This window comes from Monodelphis domestica, chromosome 3, assembly GCF_027887165.1.
Source record: "Monodelphis domestica isolate mMonDom1 chromosome 3, mMonDom1.pri, whole genome shotgun sequence".
NCBI lineage: Eukaryota > Metazoa > Chordata > Mammalia > Didelphimorphia > Didelphidae > Monodelphis > Monodelphis domestica.
The window spans coordinates 214,292,957-214,307,219 of record NC_077229.1 but is presented as its reverse complement, the minus strand read 5'-3'; the positions used below and the strand labels follow the sequence as shown (position 1 = coordinate 214,307,219).

The 14,263-nt window shown below is 36.8% G+C and overlaps 1 protein-coding gene across 1 annotated transcript in view; it reads right to left on the bottom strand.

Moving 5' to 3' along the window:
• KDM1B (lysine demethylase 1B) overlaps nucleotides 1-14,263 on the bottom strand; it is a 47,816-nt gene that overhangs the window by 3,410 nt on the left and 30,143 nt on the right. The window contains exons 18-20 of the mRNA XM_007487893.3: nucleotides 8,434-8,550; nucleotides 5,512-5,637; nucleotides 4,302-4,424 (exon numbers count right to left, since the gene is read on the bottom strand). Of these exons, the coding sequence (XP_007487955.1) occupies nucleotides 4,302-4,424; nucleotides 5,512-5,637; nucleotides 8,434-8,550 (366 nt within the window). The remainder of the gene's footprint in view (nucleotides 1-4,301; nucleotides 4,425-5,511; nucleotides 5,638-8,433; nucleotides 8,551-14,263) is intronic.

Sequence of the window (14,263 nt, the reverse complement as noted above, 5' to 3'; positions counted from 1 at the left end):
ACTTAACCTATTAGTGCTCCCAGCAGCTCTCTTAAGATGAGAAGTTGCAGAGAAAGGACTATCTTTTTAAAAAATTTACTTGTCATTTATTTGGAATTATTCATTAATGTTTATTACAAATAGTTATTGAACAAAAACAAATGATAAATTATTGATTAGATATGTTGTGTTATCTTCTACATTATTAAATGTTAATGGCTAATGATTATTAATTTAAATTTTCTCTTCACTGCTAATTATGAATTACTAGTATTGAATATTACTTTTTATTGTAGTGACTTAATTTTGTAGTATTGCTGGATTTTTAAATTTTAATAACAAATTTCCACATAAGTTTTCTGAAGTTATATGATCCATAGTGTCTCTGTCCCTTCTTATTTCCTTACTCCCAGAGCTGACTAGCAATTCAATCTGGGTTATACAATGTATTACCACACAAAACATTTCCATATTATTCATTTTCATAAGTGAATAATCTCATAAAACCAAAGCCTCCAAAATATACCTAGATAAAGTGATAAATTATATGCTTCCATCTGCATGTCTACTCCCACAGTTCTTTCTCTGGAGGTGGGTAGAGTTCTTTCTCCTGAGTCTCTCAGAAATGTCCTGGATCATTGAATTGCTGTAGGTAGCACAGTCTATCACATTTGATCATTCGACAATATTGCAATTACTGTGCATAATGAACTGGTTCTACTTTTTTCACTCCGCATCAGTTCATGCAGGCCTTTTCCAGCTCTTTCTGAAATCATCCTGTTCATTCCTTATGGCACAATAGTATTCCATCACTGTCATATACCACAATTTGTTCAGCTATTCCTCAACTGAGGGACATGCCTTTAATTTCTAATTCTTTGCCATCACAAAAATAGTGGCTATAAATACTTTTGTAGACAGAAAAAGGACTCCTTAGAGTAGCTGATATGGGAGTTTCCTCATCTGGCATTTCCCTATTTATATCAATGAAATAACAAATCCAGGTCCTAAGCCTCATCTTAATGGGCCCCTCCAACACAGGAAAATTAGATTGTGAAAACTTTGTGATTGTTTATGAAGTAGTTTCCTTAGGATAACCCTATAATATAGGAAGTATGATTGCCAGGCCCATTCCTAAACAAAGTGAAAGTAAAAGATTAAGTGACTTATGTAAAATCATATACAAAGTATTAGTCCCCAGAAGGCTCAGGCCTGAGTGGGCTACGAGTGTTTTCCAATAGAGAGGCAGTTAGGTAGTATGCGGGAAAGAGCTGCATCCAAATCAGATATATGTGTGATTCTGGGTAAGTCACTTTTTTGCCCTCAGTTTCCTAACTGTAAAATGGAGATAACAAGAGTACCTATCTCTCAGGGTTGTTGTGTGGACCAAATGAGGTAATCTATGTAAAGTGCTTAGCACAGTGCCTGGCACACTTAGTAAATTTTTCCATCCATCCATTCATCCTTCTTTCCTTTCTTCCTTCCTTTGCACAGTGCCTGGCACATTTAGTAAGTCCTTCCATCCATCCATCCATCCATCCATCCATCCATCCATCCATCCATCCATCCATCAATCTTTCCTTCCTTCCTTTGCACAGTGCCTGGCATATTTAGTAAGTCCATCCATCCATCCATCCCTCCCTCCCTCCATCCATCCATCCATCAATCTTTCCTTCCTTCCTTTGCACAGTGCCTGGCATATTTAGTAAGTCCATCCATCCATCCATCCCTCCCTCCCTCCATCCATCCATCCATCAATCTTTCCTTCCTTCCTTTGCACAGTGCCTGGCACACTTAGTAAATCTTCCTGCATACATTATAAGTGGAGCTGGCTTTTGCGGGGTAGCCTGCAAACCTAACCTTGCTTTATAGCCCTGTTTTCCAAGGGGAAAATTTTTCAGCGTCTAAGCAACTTACAAACTTTTGAAACAAAATCCAGTCATAAGTTAGGAACCAGTTGGAGAAAACCATTGTTAGATCCAAATGCAGAAATCCAATTGAGCAAGCCTTTATTAGGAGGCCCTTTAAAGGGGCAGCTAGGTGACACTGGATAGAGCACCAGACCTGGTTCAAGTCTGATCTCAGACACTTCCAGGCTGGGTGACTCTCGGCAAGTCACTTAACTTCACTTGCCTACTAGCCCTTTCCCTTCTGTCTTGGAGTTATGACTAAGACATAAAGTAAGGAGGTAGGGGATGTGCAGATGGAAAATCTGCAACACCTGAGCTACATTCCCAGCATCCTTTTAAGTTACATTCTCATTTTACTTAAGGATGCTTAGGAGATAAATTTGGCTGAGACCCACGCTGAGGGGCTCTTTTTCTGGAGCTTGTGCTTTTGGTAAAGTGCTGCAGGTGTGAGTCTCTGGCTTTCTCTTTGCTCTGCTCACTTGACTGAAAGAAACCTTTTTCCTTTCCCCCTCTTTTGATTTATTATTAAAAATCTTATATATTTTTAAATACCAGGAGTATTTGTTCATTTTTACTCCTATGGGGGGGAAAACAGCGGGGTGGCTCCTTAGAGAAAGAGCCAGGCTTGGAGATGAGAAATCCTGGGTTCAAATCTAGTCTCAGACATATCCTACCTGTGCGACCTTGGGCAATACAATGAACTCCCATGGCCTACCCTTTGCCATTCTTCTGCCTTAGCACCAATACATACATTGATTATGAGGTGGAAGGTAAGGATTAAAAAAAAAAAAGGGAACTTTGCTAAGTGCTAGAAATACAAAGGAGAAAAAGGATTCAGATCTTGCCCTCAAGGAGCTTATATTCTATTGTGGTGGGATGGGAGGTGGAGAGGTATAGCAAATACAGAAAAAAATTAGGTATTGGTTGGATAGCACTCCCAAGGGGGCATTCCAGGCATGGGAGACAACTCACAAAATGGTACAAAGGCAGACGACAGAATGAGAAGAACAACAAAGAGGCTCGTGTGGCTGCAACATAAAATATCTGAAAAGGAGTCACAGGAGAAAACTCTTGAAAGGGAAGTTGGAACCAGACTCGGAAAGGGCTGGACATGACAAAGGTCTTTACATTTTAGCCTAGAATCAATAGAGACTCACAGCTGCTATTTTAGCAAAGAAATGACATAGGCACTTGCTTTAAGGAGATTAAATTTGCTATTTGCATGAAGGATGAAGTGAGCAAGAAGAGAGGGGAAACAGTGGTCCAAATCAGGAGACTATTGTTACAGTCCAGGTAAGAGCTGATGAGGGTCTAAACTAGGCTTGTGGCTGTGGAACTGAGAGAAGGGGATGGATGCAAAAGATGCCACAGATGTAGAAAAGCCAAGACTAAGTGACTGACTTGAAATTCTAGTTATCCCTGACACCTGGATTTGTCTGAAACTGATGTGATCTCAGACAAACCACATTTTTGTGTCTACCCTAAATGTTAGATCGATATTAACATCTCCTGAGATTACTGAGAGCATTATCCAGTTGAAATGTATGAAATAATGTTAAGCTTTTGGGGGGAGAGGGGAGTGTTGAATTTTTTTGAGGGGGGGCAGGTAAGTGGTGGTGGTAGTGGAGGGAAATGGTCTGCATAATATTGGTATACATTCTTTAGCACAAAGAGCACTAGCATTGGCACCAGAAGACCTGAGTTCAAATCTTGGTTCTGCTAATTACTATCTAAAGCAAGTCATTTCTCCTTTGTGTGTCTCAGTTCTCCCTAAGTGCAAAATGAGGAGAGTGGCCAAGGTAATATCCAAGATCCTTTTCAAATCGGAAGATTAGTTTATGATTACAGAATACTGTAGATCACATTCTGTAAGTTAGCTAAAGTTTGAAGAATTGTATACAGGAGCAACTAGCTGGTTCAGTGGATACGAGCCAGGCCTGGAGGCAGAAGGTCCTGGGTTCAAATTTGACTTCAAATACTTCCTAGCTGTCTGATGTTGGGCAAGTTACTTAACTGAAATTGCCTAGCCCTTATTGATCTTTTACCTTGGAACTGATGCTCAGAATTAATTCTAAGATAAAAGATAAGGGTTGTCTTTTTTTTTTAACTAAAGAATTATACACAGTCCTCAATACACAGTGAAATTTTGGAGCCTCCAAATTTTAAACTGAGAAGAAAATTCCAGGATAATCATGGAAAAGGAGGGACAGAAAAGGGTGAATCAATTTCTGGCCAACACTGGGTGGTGAAAAGTGAAATTTAGGAAAATGCTGAAGAAATGTAGGAAAATTTAGGAAAGCATAGCCCACTTTTTTGGTTTTCTTTATTCTCATCCTTGCTGACAAGTTTTAGTTTTATAAAGAATACCTGATTAAATTTATGGGAAGTATATCATATTTTAGAGGGTCTTACCTGCTCTTTGAATAGTTCCCGGAGTGTGGCCATGCACTGTTGTAGAACCTGCTTGTCATCCAGGTTCTTAATAGATGCTACAGCCTCTCCGGTAATGACAGACATCAAAACACTGTATTTACCCTGAAAAACAGCAGAAAAAAAGTTGCTTCCTTCATTTTTCAAAAATTAAATCTATCTTCTTTCCAACTTGCTTGGAATTCAGCCCAGAATACATAAGTTTTTTGTTTCACATATAAGATTTTTCCTTCCCTCAAAATGACGTTTCCTGCTTTTTCTACTCACCAATCCCTTCTTTTCCCCAACTTCACCACTCCTATCTAGGCATCTGCAGAGACATTCAATCCTCTATTTAACAGGGGTATTCCTCCCTTGTGAAGCCACTCTAAAACTAATGATCATGTAAGGCTTTCCTTAGACTTTCATAATAATGAGGCATGGTGGAAGATGGAAGAAAAAATGTGGTTTAGGACGAGGCAGAGATTTAACTGTAGGAGACCCTTTCCTGCATGGTTCACAAAGGCTACCACTTATTTCCATATGAAAATTGATAAGACTTAAAAAAAAGACTCATAGAGAGAAGCTCCAAAAATAATTTGTTTATCAAATAGCAGCAGTAGTGGAACACACTCTCAAGTTTCAAGCTTCAATTATGGTTGCAGCAGTAAAGTTCTCCCATCTACCCTGCCTTATACCAAGATCCCCCCCCCATCAACCAGAATTTCATGTAGGCCCAAGATTCTTTTCTTGCATTTCAGACCAGCTCACCAAGCACCCTTGTGGATATTTAAAGTACCAGTGATCTGAGGATCATGGAAGTAGTTTGACCTGAAATAAATTTATATTCCTCTCCAAATCCCCATCACTTTGAGTATGAGAAACTTATGCTTTGGGAAAGCAAAGCCAAATGCTAGAGTTTCTTTCATCAAAAGACATAGCTTTTCTCCTAGGATGCAAATACCCAAGTAATGGGTTTTTTTAAACCTTTCCCTTCTGTCTTAGTACAAGTTCTAAGACAGAAGAGTGGTAAAGGCTAGGCAATCAAGGTTAAGTGATTTTCCTGGAGTCACAGAGCTAGGACGTTTATGAGGCCAAATTTGAATGCAGGTGCTCTGGACTCTAGGCCTGACACTCTATCCACTGTGCCATCTAGCTGCTTTGTTTGGTCTTAGTAAATGGGTAATAATAAAACCAAATTAAAACCTCATACCTGAGGATCCATATCATAAAATACAGCAAAGAGGCCACGCTTGTTGGAACTGGGAGGAACGTGGCCAAAAAAATCAGCTCCTTGAATCTTATTGTCCCAAAATCTATAAGGAAATTCCAAGGCAATCTGGAGAATGGAAGAAAGAGAAGTATGTTTTAATTTAACCTTTAAGGTATTACAATGCGAATGCCCTCTACATGAGCATCTCCTCTTTTGGCTGACAGTCTCAGAGCAGGACAGTCTTCAGTGTCAAAGTTTGGAAGGTGATGCTAAAACAAAGTCTTGGGCATGGGTGGACTCTACTTTTGGATATCACTCTATCCAAAAACATGTGCAAAAAGGAAGATGGGTTTATTATATCACAACCTCCTGGAGCCAAGAAAAACTGAGGAAGTCCCCAGCATGTCAGGTAGGATAAGGAAGCTATGGATGAGAGCCAAAGAGGATGCCAGGCTTAGCAGTGCTTTTGTCTGTATCACTGGAACTAATATTGACATGAATGAGATCATAAATCCTTTGGCACACTAAGGCATTCCTGCTTATCTGGTTTTAAAGCAAGTTTCTATAAATTGAAACCTTGAATATGCCCAGCCACATACAAGCTGCCTTAAAATGAGGTTGGCAGAAATGTTTTTAATTTAAATTTATTTATTTTATATTTAAATGTAACAAATAAATTTAAATGTATTTAATGTACTTAAATGTAACAAATAAATCAAAATAAATAAGCCTTCAAGTGTTAGGTAATATGACTACACATTTATAACCTATATCAAATTATTTGACATCTCAGGGAGGAACAAGGGGAGGGAATTTTTTAAAAAATAGTTTTAAAAATCCCTTACCTTCCATCTTGGAGTCAATACACTGTGTATTGGTTCCAAGGCAGAAGAGTGGTAAGGGCTAGGCAATGGGGGTCAAGTGACTTGCCCAGGGTCACACAGCTGGGAAGTGTCTGAGGTCAGATTTGAACCCAGGACCTCCTAGCTCTAGGTCTGGCTCTCAATCCACTGAGCTACCCAGCTGCCCCCAAGGGGAGGGAATTTTGAACTCAGGATTTTAGTTTATTTTTTTTTAACTCATGATTTTAAAAAAGACAAATGTTAAAATTATTATTTTTATGTGTGACTGAAAAAAATTATTTTTTAAAGAAGTGCTATGTAATATTAGTCAACTATTAGTGATAGGAACTGGACCTTGGTGATCTCCTCAGCAACCATAGATTTCATTACTATCTCTTCTATGCTAACAATTCTAACTTCTACCTATCCTCAGTCTCTTTGCCGACCTCCAATCTCTTATCTCCAACTGGATATTCAGTACTTCTTAAACTAAATATGTCCAAAACAGAACTTATTCTTCCAAACCTGCCCCTACTACGTTCCCTGTTACAGGATAATTTCATCTGTCAGGCTCACAATGTGAGATACAGCCCTGAGTCCTCATTATCTCTCACCAGCCCCCATCCAATCAGCTACCTCCTGGTTTAAGTCATCATCATCTCATGCCTAGTCTATGGCAATAGCCTGCTGGTGGGGTTATCTGCCTCAGTTTCTCCCCATTACACTCCATTCCTTATTCAGTCACCAAAGTGATTTTCCTAAAGCACAAGACTGACCGCGTCACTGCCCTACGCAGTAAACTCCAGTGCCTTTCCATTGCCTTCAAGATTAAACACAAAATCCTGAGTTTGGGATTCAAAGCCCTTCATAACCTAGTGTGCCACCTCCCCCATTCCAATCTTCTTATATGCTACTCTCTGCTACATACTTTTAAATGTAGCAACACTAGCCTCCTGGCTGATCCACAAATAAGACACTTCAGCTTTGGCTCTGGGCATTTTCTCTGGCTGTTCACCATGTCTAAAATTGTTCTCTTTCCTCAATTCTACTTATAAAGTTTCTAATTTCCTTTAAGTCCTAACTAAAATTAAACCTGTCACTGAAAGTCTTTCTGAATCCCTCTTAATTCTAGTACCTTCCTGCTATTATTTCCCATTTATCTATGTAGAGTTTACTTTGTATGTATTTGTTTCCATGTTGTTTCCCCTATTCTACTCCATGAGGTATCTAATATAAAGACTTGAAGGCAAGAAATGTCTTTAGCTTCTTTGTAACCTCAGCACCTAACAAAGTGCTTGGCACATAGTAGGTGCTCAATAAATATTTAATTGATTAAACTCCCTGGGCTTCAGTTTTCTCACATGTAAAATGAGACAGCTATATTACTAAATAGCCTTTGAGGTCTCTTTTAGCTTTAAATTAATGATCTTAATGATCCTCCACCATCATAATCATTAGGCAAAGCCTATTTTGCAGTTTGATTTGGGCTCATCAACTGTCTGGGTCATTGTTACAAAAAAGTAAATAAAGGGCTCTTTTTAACTAATGCTGCTTCCATTCAATTTTAAAACTTTTGAGAGGGTATTTAATTTGTCTTTCTTATTAGTACTGCCACATAAACATATACAATTCTACAAAGATTTACTAAATGCCAACCTGCAAGATACTAGGTCCCATTTTCATCATATGATTCCATCCAAAGTTCATGACACAAAGTGGGATCCCCCGAAGACCCAACCTCAACAGCTGACAGCACCCTGAACTCTGAATCTATTTATACCTTCCTTACCCAAGACCTTTCTGAGGGCAAATGAGGGGCCAGGCCAGAACCTGTGTGTATGTGTACTGGTCCAACATTCAATGGCTCTTTGGCAACTACTCCAGTAGGTATTTTCTCGCCCAACCATTTAACTACTTTATAATTCTCAGTGATGACTTCTACTCCCCAGTCCTCAAAGAATGCAACCAGAAAGGAAAATGAAGATTGGTATATACTGTTCTAGAATACACAGGAACATCTTACAAACCGCCTAATAGTGACACTTTAGTTCCAAAGGCTGGCCAAAGTAATCTAAATTACCTTTTCAATGATTCCTGCTCCTAAACTGTTGATGGCTTTTATTTTCCTCTCTGGCAATGGTGGGTTAAACTGAATGGCACCTTTCTGGAGCAAGGACAAAGGTATAGTGACTAAGACCTGTGAAAAACAAACCAACAAATATATAAATAACCAAAGGATACAAACAGGCAATCTTCTCAGGAAGAGATTTAAGCTATCAATAACCACATTTTAAAAGTTCTGTATCACTAATAGAGAAATGAAAGTTAATGCTACTTTTATCACTTTACATTCAATTATATTGGTGATTCTGACAAAAAAAGAAAATGATAAATGTTAGAGAGGAAGCAGGGAAATAAGCATTTTGGTCCATTATGTTATTCTATGGAGCAATTTGAAATTTTATCCCCAAAGTTACTAAACTCTATATAATTATTGATCTAGCACTATCACTATTATAATCCAAAGATATCAAAAAAAGAGAAAAAGAAGCTTTATGCATATTTATAGCCACTTTTTTTTCTGTAGTGGTAGCAAAGACCTCAGAATGAAGGAGGTTCTCATCAACTGAGGAATGACTGAACAAAAGATGGTACATGAATGTAATGGAATGATACTGTGCCATAAGAAATGATGAAGGGGAAGGTTTCAGGAAAATCTGGGAAGTCTCAGAGGAACTGATGCAGAATAAAGAGGGCACAACCAGGAGAACAATTTATATAACAACACTATAAAAACATCAATGAACACCTTAAAAACTCTGATCAACAAAATGACCTTCTATGATTCCAGATGACTCATGATGAAACCTGTTACTCATCTCCAGACATAGTTTAACTCAGTATGCAGAATTATATATTTTTGGGGACATAGATAATGTGATAATTTTTTTCATCTGACTATGCATATTTGTTTAGGAAAAAAAAAAGATTTTGTTTTTCTGGGTTTTTTTCCCCCAGTGGTGAAGAGCTGGGAGAGAAAATTAATTTCTATGTATTGAAAAAGACAAAATTTATTTTTAAAAAAGCAATGAATACACATATGGCAGATGAGTAGTATAAATGCTCTAGGAAGTTTATAACCAGGTTTATAACTCTTTAATGATTTCAGAATCAGAAGAGGGAAAATAAAAGAGCTCAAGTATAAAATTAGAGTAGAGTCTCCTTAATACACACTAGCATACCATCTCTTCCACTGAGATTTATGATTAAATAAAATCAACAAGTATTAGGATTTTAAAATATAAGCCATATTTTCCCACATCCCCAAAACTGACTACAATCTAAAATTATTACTGTTTTTCAAAGTATGCTTATACACATACACACACATATTTACATTTCAGAGATCTTTGAGACACTCTCATTTTAGGCCAACACATTATTTACTGAATACTTATTACCCAGCCAGTGTGAGGGATAGGGGGGTGGGGGGGGCGGAGGGGGGGATCAGTATTCTCTGCCCTCAGGGAGCTTACAATTACCAACACAAGAAACAACTGAATAATGAAGAAATACTAAACTGGGTGATAATGGTTATGTATAATAAGAATTCTAAAAAGCACATTCAAGTGAACTAGAGTACCTAGAGTGGGCTTTGTGGAATAAGTAAGGCATGAGTTGTACCCTAAAGGCCAAATACTGTTTAGACAGACAGGTCCATGGGAGGAGTATCCCAAGTAACACAACACTATGAAAAAAAAATAACTCAAACTTTCAAACTGGCAAGTCTCAGGAACTGGCAGAAATGGAATGTATACTGGGAAATACTCTGAAGCCCAAATATGAGGAAGTTTCTCCTAGAAATGAGCATAGCACTAATAATTACACAGACCCTACCAATAGGTTAGGTATGTATTTGAAAATGTATATACATACTTAAAGATCAGATACTTTCAAACATCAAAATAAAAATCAATACTTTTAAAACTTAAGGAGTAAAAAATACAAACTACCCCAATGGAAAAGCAATAGGGAAAATCCTAAAAGCCTGATTTCTTGATAGCAGAAAAGTTTTCAGAAACTCAAACAACTGTCCCTCAAAGAAGACAAATGACAAACACAGATCCCGACTGAGAAAATGAGGCTAGGTTCCAGCAAAAGCAGCCAGCCACAGATTTTGATTTGTTTTGTTTAGGTTTTTGCTGAAGATGTGACTTTGGTGCATCAAATAGAAGGTAGAAACTATTTGTCTTTAATTACTTTTCCTGGATTGACAATGGGAAAGGAGTTATTCCATAAACTAAGACTTATATTAGTTCCCTAAAAAGCAAATAATTGCTTTATGAGAAAAGGCAGATATGTGGTTTTACCCAGTACAGTTCTTGAGGTTATGTCCCTCTCTTAGGGAAGAAACATGGTAGAGTAAGTAGACAGAGCACTCAACTTGAACAGCTGGGTCTGGATCCCAATTCTGCCACTTACTAGGTGCCCTTGGGAAAATCATGTGACCCTTTGGCCCTCAGAATCTTCATCTGCAGAATGAAAAAATTAGACTAGACTTCCCATTCTAAATAGATCTAGGATTCTAAATTTCACAATCTGGATAATGCCTTAACTATTAGGAATCCCTGCATCAAAGTCTCTACCACATTGCCATAAGTTTACAGTCAATGAACAATTCAATTGGAGGTGTGGGGAGGTGTTACACAGTAAATATTGTAATTTGGTGGTAACATATAATATACTAGAAGCCAAAAAGGGCAAATAACTTTTTCTGCTTTCTTCAGGCTTGTCCCTCATCATCGTAACCTTATCAGGTCTGCTAGAGAGATGTTTCTATACCAGTGAGTCTAATAATTAATAGGTTTAGATACCTTTTTTTTTAAACGAGTCTAAGTAAATCAAACCAGAAAAACTAACTGAAAACATCCAATTTGCAGCAAGTAGCTCAATTAGAAGGTACAAGATCAAGGTGTTCTCCTTAACTGAACTTTCTAGTTAATTCAGAATTAAATACTTGAACAGCCTTGTAATTGTTCATAAATGTAAGGACCACACATTCTAGACTTGGTAACTCTCAAATAGAGTTAACTAGGAAAAACAACAAAAGACAATCTCATTTCACTGCAGTGTAGTGCATAACAGCATTTTTACTTCTACCATAGCTAAATGAGCTATCTCTATTCAAAGGACAAACTGGTCTGCTTTATAGAAGGAAAGAATAAGAGGTTCAAGGAATCCTTCACTTTTCAGAAGAGGAGAAAAGTATTTTTTAAAAACAGGAGAGCTTCAATGTGAAAACAATTACTAAAAAGGATCTGAAAAGACAGGAATCCTGAGCTTGAAAGGAGGCTGGAGTATAGAACACAACACAAAGGGGAAAAGGAATAATAACTGAGCCAACAGATGAGGCTCATCAAAAGAGAAGGAAATTAAGATGCCTTAGAGATGCAGCAGCTGTTTGCTCTCCAAGGAATTATAATATGGAACCACAGATGCAATAAGGTTAAGGGAATTTCCAGTAAGAAATCAAGGAAGAAACAAGTAGCCATGGTCATTCAGTCCCAACTAAAAGGTACTGTCATAGTTTCAGGCTGACCCAATAACAAAGAATCCTGCTGCCCTCTTAGCCCTATTAATCCAGGGCATAAGAGGAAAATGGGTTTTCAGACTAAAAAACAATTTCCCACTTCTGGTGATTCATGTGGACAAAAAAAAAATTCTAACAGAAACAATGAGAGCACTTGCTAGAGACTATCATGCCCTATGAAAAAAATGGAAGTCCACAAAGTAGTGCTTCTCAACAGTTTGCTCTGTTTCATCATACATCATGAAATTGTGGCTGTTATGTCATTGTAGAGAAAATTTATAAATAAATTTAACATAAATTTTGCTCACTCAGCATGTGTGGTATGGGAATAGCATTTTATTACTATCTTATGAAGATATTAAAAATATATACTCAAGTGAGAGAATCTAGATTTAAAAGGGAAATAATGGTGGAGAACATTTAAAGATCAGCAGAGCCAAAATCAAACAAGAGAATGATGTAACTGAAATAAATCTGTCCTACTTGTGTGACCCTGTGCAAGTCATTTAACCTTATTTGCCTGGCCACTGCCCTTCTGCTTAGAGTTCTTACTAAGAAAGCTTTCAAAATTTTTAAAAAGAACAAAAGACATACTACAGCCTACTTGGGGAAAGGGAATAGATAAGGAAGTATAGGAGCACATTCCAAATCTGGCATAGAGATGTGATATAGCAGCAATAAGGAACTAGGTGGCGCAGTGGATAGAGTGCAGATAGGCCTGGCATTAAGAGGAACCAAGTTTAAATCCAGCCCCAGACACTTACTAGCTTTGTGACCCTGAGCAGGTTGCTTAACCTCAGTTTTCTCAGTTATAAAATGGGGATAATAATAGTACCAGGTTTATCCTGGTACTATTATTATCCCCACTTTAGAATATATATTATATATAACAAATAAAATAAAATATAATAATATATAAATATATTATAATACATTATAAAATGAGATATTTGTAAAGTGTTTTGCAAACCTTTAAGTACCATTTAGCTATTAACTATTTAATTAAACAGTCATCTATTAGAGCACTGTCATAAGTACAAATAATAATTTCCCAGCTTATTATAATGATTAGAGGTGAATGCACCACTGAGAGGAATTGGATCTTATTCTCATCAATAAAGACGCAGGATAATGGAGCATAAAGAATACTACATTTGGAGTTAGAGCACCTAGGTCGAATTCTACTACCTACAAAAATAAGCAAATTATTTCATCCATTTGGGTTTTATCATTTATAAAATGATGACGTATAGACTAAAATATTATAATTTCTATTTTATTTTTTCTTAAAAAAAAGAAAAGAAATTAAGCCTTAGTAACATTTAGTTAATAAAATGAATTTTTCCTATATAGGAAAAATAAGGAAATAATGATAATATAGGAAATAGTAAATAATAGGAATTTATTTAGCAACATGCATTGATACTGGTGTCCTCAAGTGTCAGGTTGTCATATGTTATAAATGGTATGCAGGATATGTTGAAGGAAGAATACAAATACTATATCTCTGATAAGCTGGCAGTGGTACCCTAGTAAGTCATTTGATTTAAAATTCTTTTTGATTTACTGCTATTTCCATTTGCCTAGATTTGTGGGTTATGTTGTCTGTTTTAATCAAAATAATACCAACACAATGGACAAGTGACTTCAGAATTCTGAAAAGAAACCTCAGATTCACAATAATATTATTTGGCATTTAGGATTTTTAAGTCACAAGACAGTGAAACAACAAGAAAATTCCAGAGGTGACTCATCTGTTTCTGTTAAGAGCTCTTCATCATTTCTATGACAAAGGTAAAAACAATAATCTATCAAATACAACAAGAAATGAGTCAATAAACATTTATTAAGCACCTACTATGTGTCAGACAATGTGTTAAGCACTGAGAATACAAAAGGGGGCAAAAGATAGTTTCTGCCCTCAAGGAGCTCACAATCTAATAGAAGTCAGGGAAAAATTACAAGCTTCTGAAAATTACCTGAGATATGGATTTATTCCCACTATGGTCAACTATGCACCTCATCCTGAGAATATCTTCAGTCTTTCAATATTAGCTAGTGATAGTAAAAAGCTATCATAATTAATAAGACATTTAAAAAATAAACCTCTATTGTTGAAAATATTGTAAATGTGTCATCTTTATAAATCTCTTATGCCCGAACATTAAAAACAAACAAACCTGGAAACAATTTTTTTCTAACCTATTTAAAAATCTTCTATATGATGTCAGAGGGTTTAGAACCCAAATGTCAAAAATATAAAAATATATTGGGTAGATTGTGGCACATGCCTTTTATCTCTGCTACTAGGAGAAGTAAA